Consider the following 24,328-nt stretch of genomic DNA (forward strand, 5'->3'; position numbering starts at 1 on the left):
TACTAGGTGAACCTGAACCAAATGGTCTCGAAAGTTGGGTCGACCCTAATGGTCTCACCACACCCCTGGACTGAGTGAGAAATGGTCCGAGAAAGTTAGTTCAACCCAAAAGCGATCACCACCCTCTTGACAGTTATTAGGTCTCAATCCATAAGTGATCACCACCCTCTACTACAACTATTAGGTCTCACACCAAAACTAGTACAATTAACACCAACAAAATAGCCTCTAACAAATCTATAAAACTTGGAACCTAAAAATATTTGAATTAGATTTGTAGGGCTTTACCCTTGTTTAGAGGGAGCCCTTCCAGAAATTCTCGACGGCCTCAGGCTGAGCCAAAGGCCGAGGAGGGGGTTTGGAAATAGTTTTCAACCAGCAATTGACGCGCCTCGGTTAATACCTCACTAGCTGCGTCATTGCCCCAAGCGCAAAGATACTTTCTTCCTCTCACCTCTATCTTCTTCTATACTACCCTCTCCCTCTCCCCACCTCTTTCTCCTCTCAATATGGGACTAAACCCTAATCTCGCCTTTTCAAAACTCTCCTCTTTGTTTCACAAAGTCAAGTCTTTTCTTTGAATTTCCTTCATGAATGGACCTCTCACACTCAAATCTCTCATACCCAGGAAGAAATTTATTTCCTTTAATGTATATCTTCGATTGTTTACTACCCAATTTGCTGAAAATGGAAATCTTCATCTTCTTACTTCAATACAATGTGGGCATCTATTACAATCTTTTACTAATACTAAATCTTTGAATAAAGGAAGAGAAATCCATGGTTATATAATTTCTTCTGGTATTCTTGTTAGTAATACTTATTTGAATACAAAATTGTCTGCTTTTTATGCAATTTGTGGTAGTATTAGAGAAGCTCGTTTGATTTTTGATGGAGTTCTTTTGAAAAACTCGTTTTTATGGAATTCTATGATTAGGGGTTATGCTTGTAATGGGTTTCCTATGAATTCACTTGTTTTGTATAGAGAAATGTTGAGTTTTGGACAAAAGGGGGATAATTTTACATACCCATTTGTTCTTAAGGCTTGTGGAGATTTGTTGGTTGTTGAAATTGGAAGGAAAATTCATAATGAGATTGTGATTTTAGGGTTTGAGTATGATGTGTTTGTGGGTAATTCTATTCTTTCTATGTATGTGAAGTTTGGGGATATGGAGAGTGTTAGGAAAATGTTTGACAAAATGCCTGTTAGAGATTTAACTTCGTGGAATACTATTATTTCGGGTTATACGAGGAACCATGAACCTGATAAGGCTCTATCAGTTTTTAGTGAAATGGGGAAGATTGGATTAAGACCGGATTGTACTACTTTAATTAGTGTTCTCCCTGCTTGTGCTAATTTAATGGCATTGAAACAGGGGAAAGAAATACATGGTTATGTTGTTAAAAACAACATTAGAAATTTTGACAATTTTGTGATTAACTCTCTTATGGATGTATACTGTAACTGTAATTTTATAACTGGTGCTAGGTTGTTGTTTGAGAAGATGGGTAAGAGAGATACTGTTTCATGGAACTCTATGATTTCGGGGTATGCCCATAATGGAGATGCTTTTGGAAGCTTAAGTCTTTTTTGTGAAATGGTTGCAAAGGGTGTGGATCCTGATGAGGTTACTATTATTTCTGTGCTTGGAGCATGCGACCAGATCACGGCTTTACAATTTGCCATGTCTGTCCATGCTTTTGTTGATCGAAAAGGGTTCACTATATTCACTATCGTGGGAACTGCTCTTGTTGACGTGTATGCCAAGTGTGGTAACTTGAGTTGTTCCGTTCAAGTGTTTAATGAGATGCCTGGGAAAAATATGGTATCGTGGAGTGCTATGGTCACAGGTTATGGACTTCATGGGAAAGGAAAGCAAGCTATTGCAATTTTTAATGAAATGAAGGCTAAAGGTATTAAGCCAGATGAGGTTACTTTCACGTCAGTTCTATCAGCTTGTAGCCATGCAGGATTAGTAGATGAAGGTCAAGAAATTTTCGATCAAATGGTAAGTGAATATAGTATAAGTCCAAGAGTCGAGCATTATTCCTGTATGGTTGACCTACTTGGACGTGCTGGGCGTTTAGATGAAGCTTATGAGTTTATCAAGACTATGAAAATAAAACCTAATATTGATATTTGGGCTTCTCTGCTTTCTGCTTGTCGTGCTCATGGTGATGTCAAGCTAGCCGAAGTTGCTGCTAGGAATGCTTTTGATTTGAATCCTAAAGGCGTGGGTTCTTATGTTCTGCTTTCCAACATTTATGCTTCTGAAAAGAAATGGGAAGATGTCGAACGAGTTAGATTCACAGCGAGACAAATGGGACTGAAAAAACCACCTGGTTGTAGTTTCGTTGAGTTAGATAAGGTAGTTCATCGGTTCTTGGTGGGCGATAAGTCACACAGGCAATCGGCAGATATATATGCCAAGTTAGAAGACTTAAGAGTGGAACTTAACGAAGTAGGTTACACTCCTGATACCAGTTTAGTATTATACAATGTAGAGGAAAATGTGAAAGAGAATATGCTTTGGACTCACAGTGAGAGACTGGCAATCGCTTTCTCTCTCATCAACACCGGTCCTGGAACGGTCATTAGGATCACTAAGAATCTCCGTGTATGTGGGGATTGCCACACTGTTATCAAACTCATATCCAAGGTCACCGATCGAGAGATTATCATGAGGGATGCCCATCGTTTCCATCATTTTAGAAATGGTACCTGTTCTTGTGGTGATTACTGGTGAGGAATTACAATGCTCTCCCATTAGGGATGAACATACATCTGAAGGAGGAGACATCGAAAGCTGCTTTCTGTTAAGATGATAGAGTTAAGTGAGACAAAGCCCCTAGGATGCCCAGAAAGGTAGAATGAAGACAAGTCAATCCCACAATTCTGCCTTTGCGCAGAGGTATCGCTAGCAAAACACATTCTATATTCATATCATTCAAAAAATCATTCTATTTTCTACATCTCTTGCAAGTTGACCTTAGGGAAAAGTTGAAAACAAAAGATAGACCTTAGGTCATGTGCTTCTGGACCCTAAACATGGTAGCTAGTGATTTGATTCTAAACTAGACATATAAAAGATGCCCAAATGTGTTTCACTAGCACGGATGCATTTCAATAATTGGATCTCCTCATGTGTTGATCAAGGAATAGAGTTTTGGTCCGTCTAAAAGTGAAAACGCTTCGGTTAGTGTGTAACTTTACAAATGTACAGTAATGCTAGAACCATAATGTCAGTCCATAACAAGATTCTTTCACCATAAATAAACATAACAAGATGTAATCTTGACTTTGTGGTACGGTTCGAAAAAGAGTCTTGAGAACTCGAAATCCATTATGGAGACCCGAGTCCGTTGGAGCCCATGGGTACGAGAAACTAGAAGGCGGGTTTAGTCCGACCAACCCAGTGAAATCAACGAATTGATTTTGAGTTTTGAAGTGCTACCGGGAATCTGGGCGAACCTGAACCCGAATTGCTAATATTTACCTGACATAACCCGCTTAATAATGTCGTCCATTTATCTAATAATACCTACGTATGTGTGTGAATGTTTGTATACATGTATTTATGTATGCATAACAATGTATACTCGCATATATAATACACAATAATATACTTTACCTCATGGTTGTGGGGTGGTGCCGTGGTGGTGGCTGAAGTGACAAAATATAATGGTGACCTAGCTAAATGATGTACAAAATAAACACTAAGGGCAACTCCAATGTGGGGCTCGGGCTCCCAATTTCGGGAGCCCTTGAATTTTGGGAGCCTTGGGACTTTTCTCGATTCCAACGTCGGGCTCCCAATCGGGGCTCCCAAATCAAAATAATATACGTGTGCGAAGTACTTGTGCAAAATTTTGATTTTAAATTTCGACTATAAATTATTAGATTTCGACTATGAATTAAAATGTGATATTATTCCGTCGAGATAAAAACAAAAAGATAAACACATAAAAATAAAAAATAAAAAATAAAAAAATAGAAAAAAATACTTAAAAAAGGAGTATTTACAATAATAACAAAAAAAAAAATCAATTTAAAAAAATAAAATAAAGTGGGGTGGATTCCCTTTTTTAGGGAATCCACCCCAACGGTCACATTAGGGGTTGGGAGCCCAGTCCCGGGGGTCCCGGGTTGGAGTTATGGGGCTGGGGCTCCAAATTCAAATTGGGAGCCCCAACCCCTCTACATTGGAGTTGCTCTAAGTAAATTCTTGGATATTGATTGTACTTTGATATTTTCTTTTTATATATTTTAACTGCAAATATATATAGTCTCGATGGACATTTTGAAAAATTGAAAACCTGATACTCGACCACCCAGAATCGAGAAATCAGAAAGTTTTGACGGGTTTAGGTTGATTTTGGACACCAAGATTTTTCTAATAACCCGATTAAGCCCGAGCTCACATATGCAACGAATTTCAAAGCTCGATCGACCCGACCTGGTTAATGATATAAGCTCGACGACCCAACCAGACTGACCCACCCTACTTTGTAGTAGGCCATCATACGGATCTTGCGCTGCACGAACAAAGATGGATTTGTAGCAACATTTATCAATTTAAGAGGTATCTAAAATCAACAATGAAATAAGGCTAAATCAAATTAATTTGAGAGCTAATCTGCAATAAAACAATGTGCGGAGCTTGAGAGACTAAACTAAATGATTTAATGCAAATAACCCTCACAAAATTAGGTTTATTGTAACGTCGAACGAGACAAATATAAAGAAGTTGGCAGATTTGTAACATCTTTTTATATGAACTCAAGAGTCATTACTACATTACATGACATGGATATATAATTTGGATAAACTCAATAACTACCATCTAAAAGACATCTTGAACCATACAGGACATATAAACTCTTAAAGGCATCCTATGGGGCATTAGAGCTCACTTATTTCTAAATCTACTTTTTTCTACTCAAGTTCAATAAATCATAAATTTCGACTTCTATGTGTTTCGAACGTGGTACCTTCAGTATAAGTATATGGAGTGGGTGACCATCCATCCACTAAGCCAAATGGCGGTGGACTTAACAAAAATTGTTAAGGGCTAATTTGAGAGTTAATCTGTAATAAAACAGTTAGGTTGTAGGGCTAAATTGAAAATAACATTCACAGTATAGTATTCGTTAGTTTGGGGGTTAACCTCGAGAGAGATTTATGAAGACCTTTAGAGAGAGAAAGGAGAGAAGAGAGAGAAAGAGAAGAGAGAGAAGATGATGATGAAGTCGCTGGTAACATTCGGTCGACGACTTTCTGCCGGCGACTTCCGAAGTGCGTTTGATTTGTTTTTTTTGGTTTTGTATCGTCTTCTCCGAAAATTTTCCTGCTTCCCGATTTCCCCAAAGCGGTGGCCTTAGAAAATCGTAGATATCTCAAATTTTAAGAAACTTTCCATATCTTAATATTTACTCAGTATTAATTTAGAAGTTAGTAATTTGAGTTCAATTAAAATTAGGAAACCATAAACTATATAAACGGGACCCCTCCTCGTCTAATCAAGTCTAGTTTTCTAAGAAGTGAAGAGAGAAGAAATTGCGTTTAAGTTCAATCAAGGGATTCGAAACCTTGCGTCGTCTAAATCCAATCAAGGGATATTTACTGCATCATATTTAGTTTTAGGTTTTCTATCCTTGATTGAAGTTAGATTAAAAGAAATTTCTAACTTCAATCAGTGATTGAACAATCTACAAACCCTAATTCCAATTTCTGAATTGAAAAAAATCAATCGAAAACCTAAAACTAGCATCTAATCAATTTCTATTTTTTTGTTTACAGAGATTGCTTCAGATTCTTCAAAATTCTAACTTCAATCTATTGATTTTGCTTGCAGTCTTATCGTGTGAAGAAGTATACTAGTGCAATGGCGGTCCGATCAAGAGAAAGGGAGAAAATCAGGGAAAAAGAGAAACGTAGAGAACCAGAAAGAAGAGATGACGATGGAGATGCTGAAGGTTCGAAAGACTACAATGGGAAGCGACGAAAGAGAGAAGATGATGACTCAAGAAGGACAAAGACTGATGAAGTTCTTGATACCAAAGTAAAGATTGAAGATTTGGAGGAAGAAAAAAGGAAACTTGATGAGGAAATTGATAAGAAGAGGAAGAGGAGAGTTCAGGAGTGGCAGGAATTAAAAAGAAAGAAAGAAGAATCCGAAAGTGAAAAGCATGTAGAAGAAGACACAATGCTGGAAGGTTCTGAGACTGTAACTGAAGGAGGAGATGAAATCGACCCGCTGGATGCTTTCATGAATACTATGGTATTACCTGAACTTGAGAAACTAAACAATGGGGATAGTTCTCTGACCTCTTTGGGAAGTAGTATCATTCAAAGTGAGGATTCTGATTCTGATTATAGTGATCTTGGGGATGATGATAATGCTAGAGTAGAAGTCGAGGACGATGAGGAGTTTATAAAAAGGGTGAAGAAGACGAAAATGGAGAAACTTTTGATGGTTGACCACTCAAAGATACAATATCCTCCTTTTAGGAAGAATTTCTATAATGAAGTGAAAGAGATATCAAGGATGACAACTGAAGAGGTTGTAGCTTACAGAAAAGAACTTGAATTCAGGTTTCGGCACGGGGAGGACTTGCAGAAACCTATAAAGACATGGATCCAAACTGGTTTGTCAAGTAAAATCATAAAAAAACTTGGTCATGAAAAACCATTGCCAATTCAAGCTCAGGCATTACCTATAATCATGAGTGGTCGAGATTTCATAGGTGTAGCGAAAACAGGGTCGGGTAAAACTCTAGCTTATGTTTTGCCCATGTTGAGGCATATTAAAGATCAGCGTCCAGTGGTTTCTGGAGACGGACCGATTGCGCTTATAATGGCTCCTACTAGAGAACTTGTCCAGCAGATTCACAGTGATATCAGGAGGTTTGCGAGGGTGATGGGTTTTAACTCTGTTCCCGTTTCTGGAGGCTCTGGGGTTGCACAACAAATCAGTGAACTGAAACGTGGTGCTGAGATTGTCGTGTGTACTCCGGGTAGGATGATAGATGTACTCTGTACAAGCAATGGAAAAATTACAAATCTCCGCAGAGTTACTTATCTAGTTATTGATGAAGCTGACAGAATGTTTGACATGGGTTTCGAACCCCAGATCACTCGCATTGTTCAAAATACTAGACCTGATCGACAAACAGTGCTTTTCTCTGCAACTTTTCCCCATTGGATTGGAATACTGGCACGTAAAGTACTGACCAACCCTGTCAAGGTACAAATTGGAGGGAGAAGTGTTGTTAATAAGGATATAATGCAGTTAGTTGAGATAAGACCAGAGAATGATATGTTCTTAAGGTTGTTAGAGCTGCTCGGAGAATGGTACAACAAGGGTAAGATTTTGATTTTTGTTCAATCTCAGGAGAAGTGTGATTCTTTGTTTAAGGACTTGCTGAAGCACGGTTACCCTTGCCTCTCACTTCATGGAGCAAAGGATCAGACAGACCGTGAGTCCACCATTTTCGATTTCAAGAACAATGTCTGTAATCTGTTGGTAGCAACAAGTATCGCTGCTAGGGGTTTAGATGTGAAGGAGCTTGAATTAGTTATCAACTATGATGTCCCCAATCACTATGAAGAATATGTCCACCGTGTTGGTAGGACAGGTCGAGCAGGTCGAAAAGGCTGTGCAATCACGTTCATCTCAGAGAAAGATGGTAGATACGCTGCAGATCTTGTGAAGGCCTTGGAATTATCTGAGCAAGCTGTTCCGGAAGATCTAAAGGCTCTTGCTGATGGATTCGTGGAAAAAGTGAATCAGGGAGTCGAACGTGCCTATTGCACTGGTTATGGTGGAAGTGGTTTTAAGTTCAACAAAGAGGAAGATGAAGTGAGAAATGCTGCTAAGAAAGCCCAAGCAAGAGAATATGGGTTTGAGGAGGTCACATCAGATTCAGATTCAGAGGACGAAGGGATACGCGAGGCAGGGGGAACTGATCTCTCGCAGCAGGCCGCCCGTGCACATCCTGGTATTAACTTGCAGCACAACCTAGCAAAGATACAAGCTGATGCCATGCCTGAACACTATGAAGCAGAGTTCGAGATTAACGATTTCCCTCAGAATGCTCGTTGGAAGGTGACCCACAAGAAAACATTAGGTCCAATCTCTGAATGGACTGGAGCTGCCATTACTACAAGGGGGCAATATTATCCACCAGGAAAGATTGCAGAGCCTGGAAAGAGGAAGCTGTACCTGTTCATTGAGGGACCAACAGAATCAGCAGTGAAGAAAGCAAAAACAGAGGTGAAACGTGTTCTGGAGGACATCATGAAGCAGGCGTTGTCACTCCCTGGTGTGTCCCAACCGGGGAAGTACTCTGTTCCATGAGTTGGGAGGAGAAAGTGGTTGCAAGAGATGAGTACCGATAGCACCAGACTCTACAAATCTAAGCATTTGCCTCGAGCAGCTATTTTATTTCTTTGCCATAGGTAGGTTTCATTCTAGAGAACATTGGATATATGTAGTGTTTTATCTGTCACAATTCGGATATTTGATATGCCTTCATATGTCATCTTTTTTTTTCCTTCTTCTGGACAGTTTGGGAAGCTTAGTGAAAATTAAAATTTTATTCTCAGAAAATTTCTAATTTAGACTGTAGATGAGTTACTTGTAGTTGTCGGTTGATCTAATCAACTGCTCTTGAACTGTTGTTTTCTGTAGGATGAATTCTGTTAGGATCTAAGTATGCGGGTGGTGAAGGTAAGGGAAGAGTTGCAACATCAACGGTTAGCATAAGAACGACAGATGTGATTGTCGATCTCTCGGTAATTTCTTGGACACATAACAAACCAATCTGTATACCTGCAACAATCTCTTGGTCTATCACCTCTAAGTGTCATTTCCTCGCAATGCATTCCATACGTGCAACAATTCTTCAAAATGTTCGATGATATTGAAACCGTGATCCTGAATATAATCAAGGATACAGTTGACACAATTTCGTTGACCTAAACCCCACGATAATCGTTATGCTCAATATTAATGGCATGATGGATGGATCAAAATTAGATATTCTAACAAAGATATGTTTGAAAAGACGCTTACATCTCTGGCTCTTCGCCTTGACTTCTGACTCAGTTAATTGTTTTAGATACACTTGTCGCTTTCGTTCTTAATTTGTGCTTTTTTCCACTCCAAATGTTCTAACTACTTCCTTATTTTGTATGTTTCTTATGTAACGAATTCGGTTTCGAATCTTACTACTAGGGTGTTCACCGATTTTGGAGTCCTAGAGGTTATAGGTTTACTGGTTTCAGAAACCTGGGGCCATCCATATCAAGGTGCAAGTAATATAAAAAATCTTATAACGAACAAAAGCATATTATTTGAATCACTTCTACCTCTATGTATATACACACGTAGGTCAGAAGGTAGACAGCATGAGCTGAATTGTTGAAATGATTAATTCTTTGTCTAGTGATTATCTCTAGAAGTAACACTCCGAAACTATAGACATTGGATTTTGCTGAAAATTCCCTGTGCATTGCGTACTCTGGTGCCATATATCCACTGCATCATATTAATTTATATTTAGATTGTATCTTTTGTTCATACCTATGCTGAGATAAGGTTTATGATTTCGGTTCTTACTGTGTTCCCACAATTTTACTGGTCCCATCTACAGATTGGTTAGTGACAATGAGCTGTGCGATTCCGAAATCCGCAATTTTAGGGTTCGTCTCTGCATCTAACAAGATATTGCTACCTTTTAGATCTGGATCGATAATTTTTACTCGAGAGTCTTCGTGAATGTAGAGTAGTCCCCTAGGCCTAGCACTCCCTCCAATGATCTTGTAACGGGTGTCCCAGTTGAAATTTGCACCTTCCATTGAACCTTGCATATCCGAGCGAAAAATGCAGTTAGATTCTGGTACGGGGATTTAGAATTCATAAAGAATTGAGCAAGCGAATTAGCAGACCGAATATAAAATGGTCAAGGCTTCCGTTCGGCACAAGTTCGTATATCAGTAGCTTTCTACTCCATCATAGCTGTATCCTAGGAGCTTAACAAGATTCTTATGTTGAAGCTTGGCCAAAATTTCAACTTTATTTTTAAATTCTTTTACTCCTTGTCCAGAGGTTGTAGATAGCCTCTTCACTGCTATTTGCTCTCCTCCCAAGAGATTACCCTGAGACTGAGAGCACATACTCATAGATTACATTGAGCAACCCCAAGTATTATCTCTGAACTTTTTGAAAGGTTTACTTCTTCTTCTGCAAACCTTGATGGACTAACAAACATTTGTCCCACGAATATATTAAATTGATTTGCATCTATTCACCTATTTTCGTGATAATAGCTTGTTTCACAGCAGAAAATACCCAATCGGTAAAATATGTATGATTCCCATTTGTATCATAAATGGGGATTTGTGTTCCATTATGGCAAAGGAAGGAGAACTCCTATAACTTACATACATTCATTAAACCAAATCATTGATTTTATCTGGAATGTGCAAACCTGCACAACTTTTTGAGTTGCAATTTGTACACAGTTCTTACATGTTTCAGTTGGTACATCCCCTGTACAGTTGTCGTAGTAACCAAAAACTTGATCGGGATACATTCCTCTTGTGCTGTTCTAGAATTGATGCCGTTAACGACTTTAACGTCAAGAACGGAGGAGGAGAAAGAAGAGAGAAAGAGATTGGACCGAAAAACTGATCCATTTGAATAAATGCCTCCTTTTGGTATATCCCCATCACATCTGAAGTTATGTGAAGAAGTGACAGTAGTACTTATAACAGACTGATATTTTAACATTAGTAGAGAACGAAACAAGATGAACTCATAAGATCCCATAGGAGATGAAACTGGTCAAATGTTTTAAGTCTTTAAAGTCCAATAGGGGTCAACTGTAGGCAAGTTGATGATTGTAATTTGCCAATAAGCTTCTGTCATGTGTACATTTAGTGGAAGAAGTGGAAGGTAAATAGTGGGTAGGGGAGATCTATTCACAACAATCTTTTAAATATTCAACCCAGTACTTACGTCAGTTTTGTTCTATCGATTTTATATACCTCACCTTCCGTAAGGGTGGGCGATTTGGAACTATCTTCACATTGATTTTGTAATTCAACCCAATACTCATGGCATTTCTATTTCATTAATTTTATAGACACTTTAAACAGTGGGCGAGAACCCCCTTTTTGGTTTAATTGGAGTGGAGGGTCAGAGGAAAATGCGAAGGTCTTTCTTACCATCCGGAGTCTATTATTGAAGGTAATGTCGGTTGACCATAATCACACTCTACTTAACCTTCTATACTCAGTATTGGTTGAGCAGAATGAGATATGTGATAGATGTGAGAGCAAGGTGGGGGAGAAAAACCCTGAGAGCCCAACATGATTGTCACACCAAATGAAGTGCTCTTATTTAAAATGGTAGATACTCGTAATTGCCACACCGAATTCATCCTTTCTGTTTCTTCATTGGGCAGGCAATGGTTTCAGTGGTTTCTCTACTTCCAGTAGACCATTGATTGAATCCATTCAGTTTGCTGCTCCAACAGGACAACAGGATTCTAGTACTTTGCTGAGTCTGAATGGATGAGGTAAATACAGTAATTCAATTTGATTTGGTTCTCTGTTTGATTTTTGTCTTACCCATCTTCATGTTCTAAATGGCTATAATTGTAGAAAGCATTATCATACCAAATGATGCTTCCTGCTTTACAAAAGTCGACAAATAGGCGCTTGTGTTAATGGAACAATTTTTATGGCTGGGCCACCGCCTATATAAGAACTCTGAGTTGGTAATTTTACTGTCTCATTCTTCTTTAAGAAAATAATACGTAAGAGCTTGATCCTCTCACCTCTCTTCTAAAGTTAAATAAAAAGATGTGGTTAAAACGTTTAGATGATTTGAGTTTTATGAAAATATTTTATTAGACAAATGAAAATGGCATTGAACAAGTGCTTGAGTAGGCACAAAAAAGAATAAAACAAACAAGCAAGCTCTCAAAAGAGCAAGTCAAAAATTACATGGAGGAAATATTCTCCCAGTTAATGATGAGCTAAGTTAAGGGAATGCACCTTAAGAAAGGGTACACCCAAATATGACTTACTGTGAGGAATTGAAGATGATGACGTAAATGAGAAGTCGAAAAACAAGAAATGAACCTTCATTCGTGTACAGTGTAACATGTTGGCTAGTGATCTGGTCCTTTACTAGACATATGACATATGCGTCTGGTTCACTACCATGGATGCATTTCAGTAATTGAGATCTCATCCTCAGGTATTGACGAGTTACTTGTAATTGTAGGTTGATCTAATTCAACTTCTCTTGAATTCTGGTTTTCTGTAGGATGAATTCTGTTACGATCTAAGTATGCAGGTGGTGCAGGTAAGGGAAGAGTTGGAATATCGATGGTTAGCATAAGAACGACAGATGCAATTGTCGGTCTCTCGGTAATTTCTTGAACACATAACAAACCAATCTGTATGCATCTTATAGCTTCAGCTTGTGAAAAACAATCTCTTAGTCTTTGGTCTATCACCTCTAAGGGTGTCTTTTCCTCCCAGTGCTTCCATACCTGCAGCAATTCATATAAATGTTGATTTTTTTGAAACCTTAGATAAAAGGATGCAGATCAGAAAAACACAGTTTCACCGAGTCTACATAGATATGGAAGGAAAAGTATATTGTGCCCCCGACTTGAGCATGTACATTGATCTAGGCTTTTGTGTCAAGTTACAACTCCTTGATATGCAAAAGAAGATGAAAAATGAACTGTTTGCTGGCTGCATAATACTGTTTCTAATAGAAGTAAATGAAACAGACCAGGGCTCCAGGTTTTATTCCCCGGTTGAATTAGGTAATGCTGCCTTCTTATTAGAATGTTCTATTGTTTCTAATACTTATTCATGTTGAGCCAATCTTGTGTGATGGTTTACATCATTGTATTAAATTTAAGACGGTTTCTTGGTATAATGAACTTATGCGACAATCACTCACCTTGTGGTTCAACATGATACTATGAGAAATACCTTCTTACCTATTATGCCATTACAATGCTACCTTTAGTTGCATTGATCTATCTCAATCTTGTTTTAACTTTCTTATCCAGATGAACTAAGTAGTGGGAGAAAAGTGTATACTAAATAAAGCATTATGTGTCTATAAGTATATCGTATACTCACGAAGGTTAGCAGGTACACAGCATGTTCTGAATCGTAGAAATAGTTAATTCTTTGTCCTGTGATTATCTCCAGAAGTAACACCCCGAAACTATAGACATCTGATTTTGCTGAAAATTCCCCGTGCATTGCATACTCTGGTGCCATATATCCGCTGCATCATATTAAGTCATATAACTATTAGCAAACGCCAAGATATGATTGTAGAGAAAAGAATATAATTGCCCCAGAAATTTATGGCGAGACAATGTTTACGGTTTCAGTTCTTACTGTGTTCCCACAATTTTACTGGTCCCATCTAGAGATCGGTCAGTGACAAGTAGCTTTGCAATTCCGAAATCCGCAATTTTTGGGTTCATCTCTGCATCTAACAAGATATTGCTTCCTTTTAGATCTCGATGAATAATTTTTAGTCGAGAATCTTCGTGAATATAGAGTAGTCCCCTAGCAATCCCTGCAATGATCTTGTAACGGGTGTCCCAGTCGAAATTTGCACCTTCCATTGAACCTTGCATATCCGAACGAAAAATGTAGTTAGATTTTTGTACGGGGGCTCAGAATTTGCAAAAAATGGACCAGGGGAATTAGCAAACCAAATATAAAACGGTCAAGGCTTCCGTTTGGCACATATTCGAATATCAGTAGCTTTTCTACTCCATCATAGCTGTATCCTAGAAGCTTAACAAGATTCTTGTGTTGAAGCTTGGCTAATATTTCAACTTCATTTTTAAATTCTTTTACTCCTTGTCCAGATAGCCTCTTAGCTGCTATTTGTTCTCCTCCTAAGAGCTTACCCTGAGAGCACATACTCATGGAATTTCAGCAAGCTTTCTGAAGTTTCATAGAGATACATAATGATATACTTCAATAGTTCACGAATATTAGGTCAATTTGGTGTCGTTTTTTCGGTTAGTTCTTACCTTGTAGACAGCACCAAATCCTCCTTGTCCAAGCTTATTAGTATCACAGAAGTTATTGGTGGCAGCAGATATTGTTCTGTAGCTGAATCTCAATGCCTCCATAATCTCGTCCGCTTCTTCAAGCAAAAATTTCAATTAAATGAGTAAATAATTCGAAAGGATGAAAAATATTCAGTCCTTTAACCAGTTAAGCCTATCTAAAATAGATAATAGAGTGAAAACAAAATGCTAGCTAGATGCAGTCTATAGAGTTGCTTCTAGAACTTTATATTGCATACTTACCGTCGATTCTTTGGTGTTTCGTCTTCCTTGACCGTAAGTACTGTACCAGGATACCTGATAGTATGAACAGAATAACTAATGGAATGAAGACGAACATAACAATGTTGGAGGTCTTCTTTCCGTTTTCTGCACATTTTTGAACACTTACCATCATGGAATTTAACTACAAGTCTATTTAAAAGAAAACCCACAATATTAAATAACTAGCATTGATATATATATATATATACACTTACTTTTTGTGGTAGCCATATTTGAGGTGTTGTTCTTTACCATCGATGGTGGTGGTGGAGGGTGTACAGAAACGGGTCGGACTTCATAGTGGAAGAAACAATTTGGAGCGAAAATTGTTGCTGTTTGATTCCCTCCACAACACTTACTAGGGAAGTCATCTGAAACATCATTTAAGCATTTCTTGCAATCTTTTGTAGGTAAATCTGGAGTACATTGAGCAACAGCAAATAACATCTCTGAACTTTTTGGAAGATTTACTTGTTCTGTTGAAATCCTTGACAGGTTTAAACTAGCGCTCACAAGAAGACTACCAAACTTTTGTATGACTATTGAGCTAATTTGGTTTGCCTCTATAGTTATATTGTTCTTACCGAGCAAATATATATGGGGTCTGTGTTCCATTTTAGTAAAGGGAGGAGAACTCCTATAACTTAACATACATTCATCAAACCAAATTGTTTTTATTTTCTCATTCTTGCAAACTTTTATGACTTCTTGAGTTGCATTTTGTACACAATTCTTGCATGTTTCAGCTGGTACATCACCTCTGCAGAAGTAGTAACCGAAAACTTGATCCGGGTATTGTCCTACTGTGTTGTTCCAGAACCCGTTGTTGACGCCATTACGGTTGCGAACATGGGAGGAGAAAGAAGAGAGAAGAAGGTTGAGGTTGGACCAAAAAATTGATCCATTTAAATAATGGCCTCCTTTTGGTTCTTTCCCATTACATTTGTATGGACGTGCAGAAGGGGCAGTAGTACTTGGAGCAAATGGAAAGTTTATTACTAGTAGAGAGAGAAAGAAGATGAGCTGAAAAGAACCCATTGTGTTTTTTTTTTGCAGGTTCTGGTTCTGCAATAGGAACTTTAAGTACTTACTGAAGATGAAGAAGGTGAAAGTGGTGAAATGTTTTAAGTCCTTAAAGTTCAGTCAAAAAGTCAAGTCAAGTCAACTACTGGAAAGGTGAGGATTTCATTTGCCAATAAGATTTTTCCATGTGGACAATTTTAATTGAAAGATCATTCACTTAGAATCTTTTATTGGTTCAACCTCAGTCCCCACACGGCAGCTTTGTTTTATATACCTCTCAACTTTGGCGAGGTTTACAATTTGGGTCTAATTTTAAAATAGTTTTACTAATTTAACCCAATTTTCACGGCAGTTCTACGTTATTAAATTTTAAAACAATGGAAATTTGGACCTTTTTTTTTGTTTAATTGGAGTGGAGAGTGGGCGGAGATTGGGGATGTGGTTCCCACCATTGAGAGCCCGTTATTGAAGGTAATGTTGGTTGAACATTATACGACAGACGCGAATGTGAATCTCATATGAGATATGTGATATACGACAGATGCGAGAGTAAGATTTGGGAAAAACTCTAGATTTTGATACTCAGTCTTGTTATTAGGTAGTGCATGCCCGACCCGTTAGATCTAGTCAATAGGTCTCATTCTTTGAAGCTTGCTAAAAGGTGAGCAGTGACTGCCTAAACCACAAGTTTTCTTGACTGTCGGGCCAAATGGTAAAAGAGAAGATGATGAAGAGGGGAAAGACAGAGACAATTACGAATATAACAATTCTAATTAACTAGGGTGAAACTATGAGCCTAATTTTGGTTAGCTAGTAACATGTATATCTCTCCATTGCAAAAAATAAAATGCATATCTTGTTATACAAAAAAAAGCGGAAGAGAGTGAGATTCCATCTTATGTGACTGTTTGTTTCAAACATCTAAGGCGGGTGGCCTATTATGTAAAGAAAGAGAGTATTCATTCTGCACTAAATTTTCTTTATGTTTTCTTTTTCATAATTTCAATTAAAATATAAGGAGGATATTTAGATAGTGGGAGTATCTTAAGGTTAACTCATAAAAAAATCATTTTTTGTTATTTGAATAATGGCTAAGAAAGAACTCATTTAGCATAAAGAGAAACTAGGGGGGGGGGGGGGGGGGCATTCCCATAACACGATTCCTGAGAATTAGATTATTTTAGTTTAATGTTTGCTTGACCAAGAATAAGAATTCTAGTCCAGATAGATTTCTAACTTGGTGTTTGGTTTGTATAAGAATAAGATGGTAAACTGTTATAAAAATCACGTTATATCCTTTTACTTAAACCATATAAATTATAGGTCAACTTTATTATATAAGATATTTAAATCAATATTATCTATTCAAATTTGTAGATATGAAATAGTAACGCGATGTACCTATTTAAGTTGTACTTAAAGATTTATTAAAAAGAAATAAAGGTCGGCTAAAAAAAACTTTTAGACATTATGAAATCGATTTCGAATGAACAAAGAACGAGAGAGAAGGAAAAAACTAGAGATAGGGAGAGGATTAAGTTCGAGCGAGAAAGAGAGAGAGGTTTTATGGAGGTGGCTGAAACCCTGGGTTTTTAATTTTTTAGTTAAAATATTATGAGAAGGACGATTTTAATATTAGTCATTTTAATATTTTATTAAGGATTATTTTGTCCATAAATATTAAATCAAATCATTCCCGAGAATGGGATCACAAACCCACCTCCCTCCCTGGGTTTGTTGTTACCTCATTTGGGAGAAATCCCATTCTTGGAGGAATAAGACTCCCCCTGCATTCCGCGAGCCAAACAGTAGTCAGGATCACATTCCATTCGCACATAATTCCTGCGCGTGAAACGTGGCTTGGAGGTCTCAGGTTATATTCCCACAGGAGGCGGATTCCATTGTTTATTGAACTTAGGTTATCAAGGTATAAATAATGTTGTTGGACTTTTAGGCCATAGTTTAGTTGGGCTATAGACTCGTTTTTGTAGAAGTCTGAAATAGGCGGTTATCTTGCTTATCCCATCTTTGATGTATCAATGCCATTGTAATGACTATCGTAGACCACAGTCAATTTTTTTTTGAAAACGATATACATTAACCTGGTCTCTGTAGCGGAGAGACACCTATATTACCACTCAACCAAACTGAGATTCACTCCGTTCATAAAACGATAAAAATATTAGATAACTATGATTATTACATGAACCAAGTAATTCAACCCCAGTACTTACGCCAGTTTTGTTCTATTGATTTTATATACCTCACCTTTCGGTAAGGGTGGTCAATTTGGAACTATCTTCACATTGATTTTGTAATTCAACCCAATACTCATGGCATTTCTATTTCATTAATTTTATAGACACTTTTAAACAATGGGCGGCAAGAACCCCCTTTTCGGTTTAATTGGAGTGGAAGGTCAGAGGAAAATGGGAACGCCTTTCTTACCATCCGGAGTCTATTATTGAAGGTAATGTTGGTTGAACATAATTACACTCTACTTAACCTTCTCTACTCAGTATTGGTTGAGCAGAATGAGATATGTGATAGATGCGAGAGTAAGGTGGGGGAGAAAAACCCTGAGAGCCCGATGGTCCTGTGTTTTTCGAAGGTGCCTGGAGCCCAGCTCCCTAAAGTTAGTCAATTGCGCGCACTTGGGTTTTGAAGCTTTCCCGAAAGCGGGTTGTGCCCTGATCTATCCTCAGTTATCATGTTTGTATATAACAAACGGGAAAATGAAGTGCTCTTATTTAAAATGGTAGATACTCGTGATTTTCACACCAAATTCTTCCTATCTGTTTCTTCATTGGGCAGGCAATGGTTTCAGTGGTTTCTCTACTTCCAGTAGACCATTGATGGAATCCATTCAGTTTGCTGCTCCAACAGGACAACAGGATTGTAGTACTTTGCTGAGTCTGAATGGATGAGGTAAATACAGTAATTCAATTTGATTTGGTTCTCTGTTTGATTTTTGTCTGACCCATCTTCATGTTCTAAATGGCTATAATTGTAGAAAGCATTATCAATGATGGTTCCTGCTTTACAAAAGTCGACATAGAGGAGCTTGTGTTACTGGAACAATTTTTATGGCTGGGCCACCGCCTATATGAGAACTCTGAGTTGGTAATTTTACCGTCTCATTCTTCTTTGAGAAAATAATACATAAGAGCTTCATCCTCTCTTCTAAAGTTAAATAGAAAGATGTGGTTAAAACGTTTAGATGATTTGAGTTTTATGAAAATATTTTATTAGACGAATGAAATTGGCATTGAACAAGTGCTTGAGGAGGCACATAAAAGAATAAAACAAACAAGCAAGCTCTCAAAAGACCAAGTCAAAAATTACATGTTGGAGGAAATATTCTCCCAGTTAATGATGAGCTAAGTTAATGGAATGCACCTTAAGAAAGGGTACACCCAAATATGACTTACTGTGATGAATTGAAGATGATGACGTAAATGAAGTAAATGAAAAGTCGAAAAACAAGAAATGAACCTTCATTCGTGTACAGTGTAACATGTTGGCTAGTGATCTGGTCCTTTATTAGACATATGACATATGCGTCTGTTTCACTACCATGGATGCATTTCAGTAATTGAGATCTCATCCTCAGGTATTGACGAGTTACTTGTAATTGTAGGTTGATCTAATTCAACTTCTCTTGAACTCTGGTTTTCTGTAGGATGAATTCTGTTACGATCTAAGTATGCAGGTGGTGCAGGTAAGGGAAGAGTTGGAATATCAATGGTTAGCATAAGAACGACAGATGCAATTGTCGGTCTCTCGGTAATTTCTTGAACACATAACAAACCAATCTGTATGCATCTTATAGCTTCAGTTTCTGAAAAACAATTTCTTAGTCTTTGGTCTATCACCTCTAAAGGTGTCTTTTCCTCCCAGTGCTTCCATACCTGCAGCAATTCATATAAATGTTGATTTTTTTTGAAACCTTAGATAAAAGGATGCAGATCAGAAAAACACAATTTCACCGAGTCTACATAGATATGGAAGGAAAAGTATATTGTGTCAAGTTAGTACTCCTTGATATGCAAAAGAAGATGAAAAATGAACTGTTTGCTGGCTGCATAAAAGTGTTGGGGCCTGAGTTAGGAATAAAATTAGGGCACAATAGAATTTTTGGGCAAAGGTGTACCTAACTAGTTCCAAGATTCAGGGCCAAACACAAGTTTGTTTTGCTCAAAGTTAATGGCAAGATGGATAGACAGACCAGGGCTCCAGGTTTTTGTCCTCGGCTGGATTAGGTAATGCTACCTTCTTATTAGCATGTTCTATTGTTTCTAATACTTATTCATGTTGAGTCAATCTTGTGTGATGGTTTACATCATTGTATTAGACTTAAGACGGGTTCATGATATAATGAACTTATGCGACAATCACTCACCCTGTGGTTCAACATGATACTATGAGAAATATCTCCTTACCTATTATGCTATTAAAATGCTCCCTTTAGTTGCATTGATCTATCTCAATCTTGTTTTAACTTTCTTATTCTTATGTTTTTTGTTTAAAAAATGGGGAGTGAATCCTGGGGCCATATCAAGGCGAACTAAGTAGTGGGAGAAAAGCGTATACTAAATAAAGCATTTTGTGTATGACTTGTGTCTATAGGTATATCGTATACTCACGAAGGTTAGGAGGTACACAGCATGTTCTGAATCGTAAAAATAGTTAATTCTTTGGCCTGTGATTATCTCCAGAAGTAACACCCCGAAACTATAGACATCTGATTTTGCTGAAAATTCCCCATGCATTGCATACTCTGGTGCCATATATCCGCTGCATCATATTGTTATATTACTATTAGCAAAAGGCATGATACGATTGTAGAGAAAAGAAAAGAATTGACCCAGAAATTTATGGCGAGACAAGGTTTATGGTTTCAGTTCTTACTGTGTTCCCACAATTTTACTGGTCCCATCTAGAGATCGGTCAGTGACAAGTAGCTTTGCAATTCCGAAATCCGCAATTTTTGGGTTCATCTCTGCATCTAACAAGATATTGCTTCCTTTTAGATCTCGATGAATAATTTTTAGTCGAGAATCTTCGTGAATATAGAGTAGTCCCCTAGCAATCCCTGCAACGATCTTGTAACGGGTGTCCCAGTCGAAATTTGCACCTTCCTTTGAACCTTGCATATCCGAATGAAAAATGTAGTTAGATTTGTGTATGGGGGTTCAGAATTCACAAAAAATGGACCAGGGGAATTAGCAAACCAAATATAAAACGGTCAAGGCTTCCGTTTGGCACATATTCGAATATCAGCAGCTTTTCTACTCCATCGTAGCTGTATCCTAGAAGCTTAACAAGATTCTTGTGTTGAAGCTTGGCTAATATTTCAACTTCATTTTTAAATTCTTTTACTCCTTGTCCAGATAGCCTCTTAGCTGCTATTTGTTCTCCTCCTAAGAGCTTACCCTGAGAGCACATACTCATGGAATTTCAGCAAGCTTTCTGAAGTTTCATAGAGATACATAATGATATACTTCAATAGTTCACGAAAATTAGGTCAATTTGGTGTCGATTTTTTTTTTCCGGTTAATTCTTACCTTGTAGACAGCACCAAATCCTCCTTGTCCAAGCTTATTAGCATCGCAGAAGTTATTGGTGGCAGCACATATTGTTCTGTAGCTGAATCTTAATGCCTCCATAATCTCGTCCGTTTCTTCAAGTAAAAAATTTCGATTAAATCAGTCAATAATTCAAAAAAAATGAAAAATATTCAGTCCTTTAATCAGTTAAGTTTATCTAAAATAGATGATAGAGTGAAAACAAAATGCTACCTAGTTGCAGTCTATAGAGGAATCTCAAAATATTCAAGGAGTCCCATGAGTGAACTCCATTAATTGCTAGAGTTCTTAAACTCTTATGACAAACAAGTATGCAATATTGCAATCTAGACAAATTGTAGCCTGATTAAGTTTTGGAAGGCTCCAATAGAACCTAGCGTTGGTTTCATTTTCCACGATCACAGAAGTTCGAACAATATGTATATATGTTTAAACCCAATACATATATCTAAATTTGCATATTACATACTTTGTTTCTCTGATACTAGCATTGATGCTACTAATTCGAAAGAGTTGCTTCTAGAACTTTGTATTGCATACTTACCGTCAATTCTTTGGTGTTTCGTCTTCCTTGAACGTAAGTACTGTACCAGGATAGCAGATAGTATGAACAAAATAACTAATGGAATGAAGACAAACATAACAATGTTGGAGGTCTTCTTTCTGTTTTCTGCACATTTTTGAACACTTATCATCATGGAATTTAACTACAAGTCTATTTAAAAGAAAACCCATAATTTTAAAGAACTAGCATTGATATATATATATATATATATATATATATATACTTACTTTTTGTGGTAGCCATATTTGAGGTGGTGTTCTTTACCATCGATGGTGGGTGTACAGAAACAGGTCTAACTTCATAGTGGAGGAAACAATTTGGAGCGAAAATTGTTGCTGTTTGTTTTCCTCCACAACACTTACTAGGAAACTCATTTGAAACATCCATTAAGCATGTCTTGCAATCATTTGTAGGTAAATCTGGAGTACATTGAGCAACCGCAAGTAACAAGTCTGAACTTTTCGGAAGATTTACTTGTTCTGTTGAAATCCTTGACGGGTTAAAACTAGCGTTTGCTAAAAGACTAGCAAACTTTTGTCCTACTATCGAGCTAATTTGGTTTGCATCTATAGTTATATCGTTCTTACCAAGCAAATATATATGGGGTCTGTGTTCCATTTTAGTAAAGGAAGGAGAACTCCTATAACTTAACATACATTCATCAAACCAAATTATTTTCATTTTCTCATTGTTGCAAACTTTTATGACTTCTTGAGTTGCATTTTGTACACAATTCTTGCATGTTTCAGCTGGTACATCACCTCTGCAGAAGTAGTAACCGAAAACTTGATCCGGGTATTGTCCTATTGTGTTGTTCCAGAACCCGTTGTTGACGCCATTACGGTCACGAACATGGAAGGAAAAAGAAGAGAGAAGAAGATTGAGGTTGGACTGAAAAATTGATCCATTTACATAAAGGCCTGCTTTTGGTGTATTCCCATTACATCTGTATGGACGTGCAGAAGTGGCATTAGTACTTAGAGCAAACTGAAAGTTTATTACTAGTAGAGGGAGAAAGAAGATGAACTGAAAATAACCCATTGTGTTTCTTTTTTGCAGGTTCTGGTTCTGCAATTGGAACTTCAAGTACTTAGTGAAGATGATGAAGAAGAAAGTGGTGAAATGTTTGAAGTCCTTAAAGTTCAGTCAAAAAGTCAAGTCAAGTCAACTATTGGAAAGGTGAGGTTTTCATTTGCCAATAAGATTTTGCCATATGTACAATTTTAATGGAAGAATTGGATAGTAAATAGGGTGGGTAGGGAGATTCATTCACTTAGAATCTTTTACTAGTTCAACCCCAGTCCCCACACGGCAGCGTTGTTTTAAATACCTCTCAACGTTCCGACGAGGTTGACAATTTGGATCTAATTTTAAATTAATTTTACTAATTGAACCCAATTTTCACGGCAGTTCTACTTTATTAACTTTGAAACAATGGAAATTTGGACCCTTTTTTTTTGTTTAATTGGAGTGGAGAGTGGGAGGAGATTGGGGATGTGGTTCCCACCATTGAGAGCCCATTATTGAAGGTAATGTTGGTTGAACATAATACCGCAGACGTGAACGTGAATCCCATTTGAGATATGTGATATACGACATACGCGAGAGTAAGATTTGGGAAAAACTCGAGATTTTGATACTCAGTCCTGTTATTAGGTAGTGCACGCACGGCCCGTTAGATATAGTCAATAGGTCTCGTTCTTTGAAGCTTGCTCGAAGGTGAGTAGTGACTGTCAGGCTAAATGATAAAAAAGAAGATGATGAAGAGGGGAAATACGAAGATAATGACGAATATTATGATTCTGATTAACCAGGGTGAAACGATGAAACCTATTTTTGGTTAGTCAGTAACATGTATATCTCTCCATTTTAGGAAATAAAATGCACATCTTGTTTCACAAAAAAACGTAAGAGAGTGAGATACCATCGTACCATTTGTTTCAAGCATCCAAGGCAGGTGACCTATTTTTGTTGAATTTTGTAAAGATAGAGAGTACTCATTGTGCACTAAATCTTCTTTATGTTCTCTTTTCATAATTTCATTTAAATATAAGGAGGATATTTAGATAGTGGGAGTATCTTAAGGTTAATTCATAAAGAAAATCATTTTTTGTTATTTTAATGATGGCTAAGAAAGAACTCATTTGGCATAAAGAGAAAGTAAGGGGGCATACAAAATAAAGAGCAACCCACTTTCATTTGCTATTTTCATACTCATAATCCAAACAAAAACTAAAATATTTCTAATTTTTACTAGTGATTAATCTAGTTTCATCATTTTATTTGACTTTAGAAATCAATAAAATTAAAATGCTTTAAAATGGGGAGGATTCTTAGTTTGAATGATTACGCTAAGGGTAAATTGACAAAGTCCTTATGATTTTGAAACTAAAGAGTCATTTCTCTAAATTTTGGGCGACCAGAAGTTATTACATTTGGATGTAGTTTGCAAACAAATTGTTCTATTATGTATACGCGCCATTGCAGGGAACTATAAAAAAACCTTTTAAGAAAATTCAACAAAAAATAATCTTGTTTTCGAAGATATCAAAGAAATTGCAAAACAAGGTTAGCATTTACTTTAAAGTTCCGAAGAAGGAAAAAAAACCTACACTAAAGATTTGTTGCTCTCTAAAAAAAACTATTTACCATTAAATTTGTAGTTTTGACAATGGTACAATTTATCAACATTTAGTATCCCAAGTGGGCAAGTGGTGGATGATGTTAATAAAAACTTCAAGATTTTGGAGGTCTC

At 37.2% G+C, this 24,328-nt stretch overlaps 3 protein-coding genes, 1 non-coding gene and 2 pseudogenes across 24 annotated transcripts; 2 read left to right on the forward strand and 4 right to left on the reverse strand.

The window, feature by feature from the left end:
• Positions 1–280: 280 nt before the first annotated feature.
• On the reverse strand, positions 281–438 carry LOC147536301 (U4 spliceosomal RNA). Its single transcript, XR_015226800.1, has one exon. It is a non-coding gene; the product is annotated as a U4 spliceosomal RNA (small nuclear RNA).
• Positions 431–23,692, forward strand: LOC147536302 (DEAD-box ATP-dependent RNA helicase 42-like). 19 transcript variants are annotated; one of them, XR_015224999.1, is made up of 16 exons: positions 5,523–8,461; positions 8,694–8,797; positions 10,565–10,723; positions 10,816–10,934; positions 11,473–11,586; positions 11,672–11,787; positions 12,342–12,445; positions 12,613–12,852; positions 15,454–15,573; positions 17,783–17,890; positions 18,235–18,348; positions 18,434–18,543; positions 19,142–19,206; positions 22,323–22,458; positions 22,633–22,752; positions 23,447–23,692. XR_015224999.1 is itself a non-coding variant. In XM_086639683.1 (2 exons), exon 2 carries the CDS (start codon positions 5,886–5,888, stop codon positions 8,358–8,360), a length of 2,475 nt encoding a protein of 824 aa, XP_086495809.1. In that variant the 5' UTR covers positions 5,172–5,296; positions 5,856–5,885; the 3' UTR covers positions 8,361–8,612. The 19 variants fall into 19 exon arrangements, 2 of the variants coding, with proteins under 2 accessions (XP_086495809.1, XP_086495810.1); XR_015225000.1 differs by lacking the exons at positions 15,454–15,573; positions 17,783–17,890; positions 18,235–18,348; ... (3 more) ...; positions 22,633–22,752; positions 23,447–23,692 and having other exon boundaries at positions 10,803–10,934; positions 12,613–13,033; XR_015225007.1 differs by lacking the exons at positions 15,454–15,573; positions 17,783–17,890; positions 18,235–18,348; ... (3 more) ...; positions 22,633–22,752; positions 23,447–23,692 and having other exon boundaries at positions 12,372–12,445; positions 12,613–13,033.
• Positions 591–3,296, forward strand: LOC147536303 (pentatricopeptide repeat-containing protein At3g12770 pseudogene; annotated as a pseudogene). The gene has a single exon (XR_015225016.1). The product of XR_015225016.1 is annotated as a pentatricopeptide repeat-containing protein At3g12770 pseudogene (transcript).
• LOC147536304 (cysteine-rich receptor-like protein kinase 8 pseudogene) lies at positions 8,862–9,862 on the reverse strand (annotated as a pseudogene).
• On the reverse strand, positions 11,902–15,498 carry LOC147536305 (cysteine-rich receptor-like protein kinase 10). 2 transcript variants are annotated; one of them, XM_086639685.1, is made up of 7 exons: positions 14,613–15,498; positions 14,377–14,502; positions 14,095–14,207; positions 13,768–13,969; positions 13,445–13,682; positions 13,178–13,328; positions 11,902–12,570 (listed from the first exon to the last, which is right to left on the reverse strand). In XM_086639685.1, exons 1-7 carry the CDS (start codon positions 15,433–15,435, stop codon positions 12,232–12,234), a joined length of 1,992 nt encoding a protein of 663 aa, XP_086495811.1. In that variant the 5' UTR covers positions 15,436–15,498; the 3' UTR covers positions 11,902–12,231. The 2 variants fall into 2 exon arrangements, with proteins under 2 accessions (XP_086495811.1, XP_086495812.1); XM_086639686.1 differs by having other exon boundaries at positions 14,095–14,210; positions 14,613–15,491.
• LOC147536306 (cysteine-rich receptor-like protein kinase 25) lies at positions 17,946–22,976 on the reverse strand. The gene is made up of 7 exons (XM_086639687.1): positions 21,801–22,976; positions 21,553–21,678; positions 20,988–21,103; positions 20,655–20,856; positions 20,332–20,569; positions 20,067–20,217; positions 17,946–19,331 (listed from the first exon to the last, which is right to left on the reverse strand). The coding sequence occupies exons 1-7, from the start codon at positions 22,612–22,614 to the stop codon at positions 18,993–18,995; spliced, it is 1,986 nt and encodes a 661-aa protein (XP_086495813.1). The 5' UTR covers positions 22,615–22,976; the 3' UTR covers positions 17,946–18,992.
• Positions 23,693–24,328: the final 636 nt, after the last annotated feature.

Source organism: Eschscholzia californica, unplaced genomic scaffold (genome assembly GCF_041429995.1).
Source record: "Eschscholzia californica isolate CP2 unplaced genomic scaffold, dmEscCali1.0.p SCAF_5, whole genome shotgun sequence".
Taxonomy (NCBI): domain Eukaryota; kingdom Viridiplantae; phylum Streptophyta; class Magnoliopsida; order Ranunculales; family Papaveraceae; genus Eschscholzia; species Eschscholzia californica.

What these genes read in the sequence shown, in the direction of transcription:
- LOC147536302 (XM_086639683.1), top strand. Translation starts at nt 5,886, where the DNA reads ATGGCGGTCCGATCAAGAGAAAGGGAGAAAATCAGGGAAAAAGAGAAA.
- LOC147536305 (XM_086639686.1), bottom strand. Translation starts at nt 15,435, where the DNA reads ATGGGTTCTTTTCAGCTCATCTTCTTTCTCTCTCTACTAGTAATAAAC. An exon ending in CCTTGACCGTTTTATATTTG is followed by an intron (nt 13,683 to 13,767) that starts GTTTGCTAATTC and finishes CGGATATGCAAG; the next exon opens with GTTCAATGGAAGGTGCAAAT. An exon ending in AGTAAAATTGTGGGAACACA is followed by an intron (nt 13,329 to 13,444) that starts GTAAGAACTGAA and finishes AATATGATGCAG; the next exon opens with CGGATATATGGCACCAGAGT.
- LOC147536306 (XM_086639687.1), bottom strand. Translation starts at nt 22,614, where the DNA reads ATGGGTTATTTTCAGTTCATCTTCTTTCTCCCTCTACTAGTAATAAAC. An exon ending in AAATATGGCTACCACAAAAA is followed by an intron (nt 21,679 to 21,800) that starts GTAAGTATATAT and finishes AAAAATGTGCAG; the next exon opens with AAAACAGAAAGAAGACCTCC. An exon ending in CTGTGTACCTCCTAACCTTC is followed by an intron (nt 19,332 to 20,066) that starts GTGAGTATACGA and finishes GAATTGCTGCAG; the next exon opens with GTATGGAAGCACTGGGAGGA.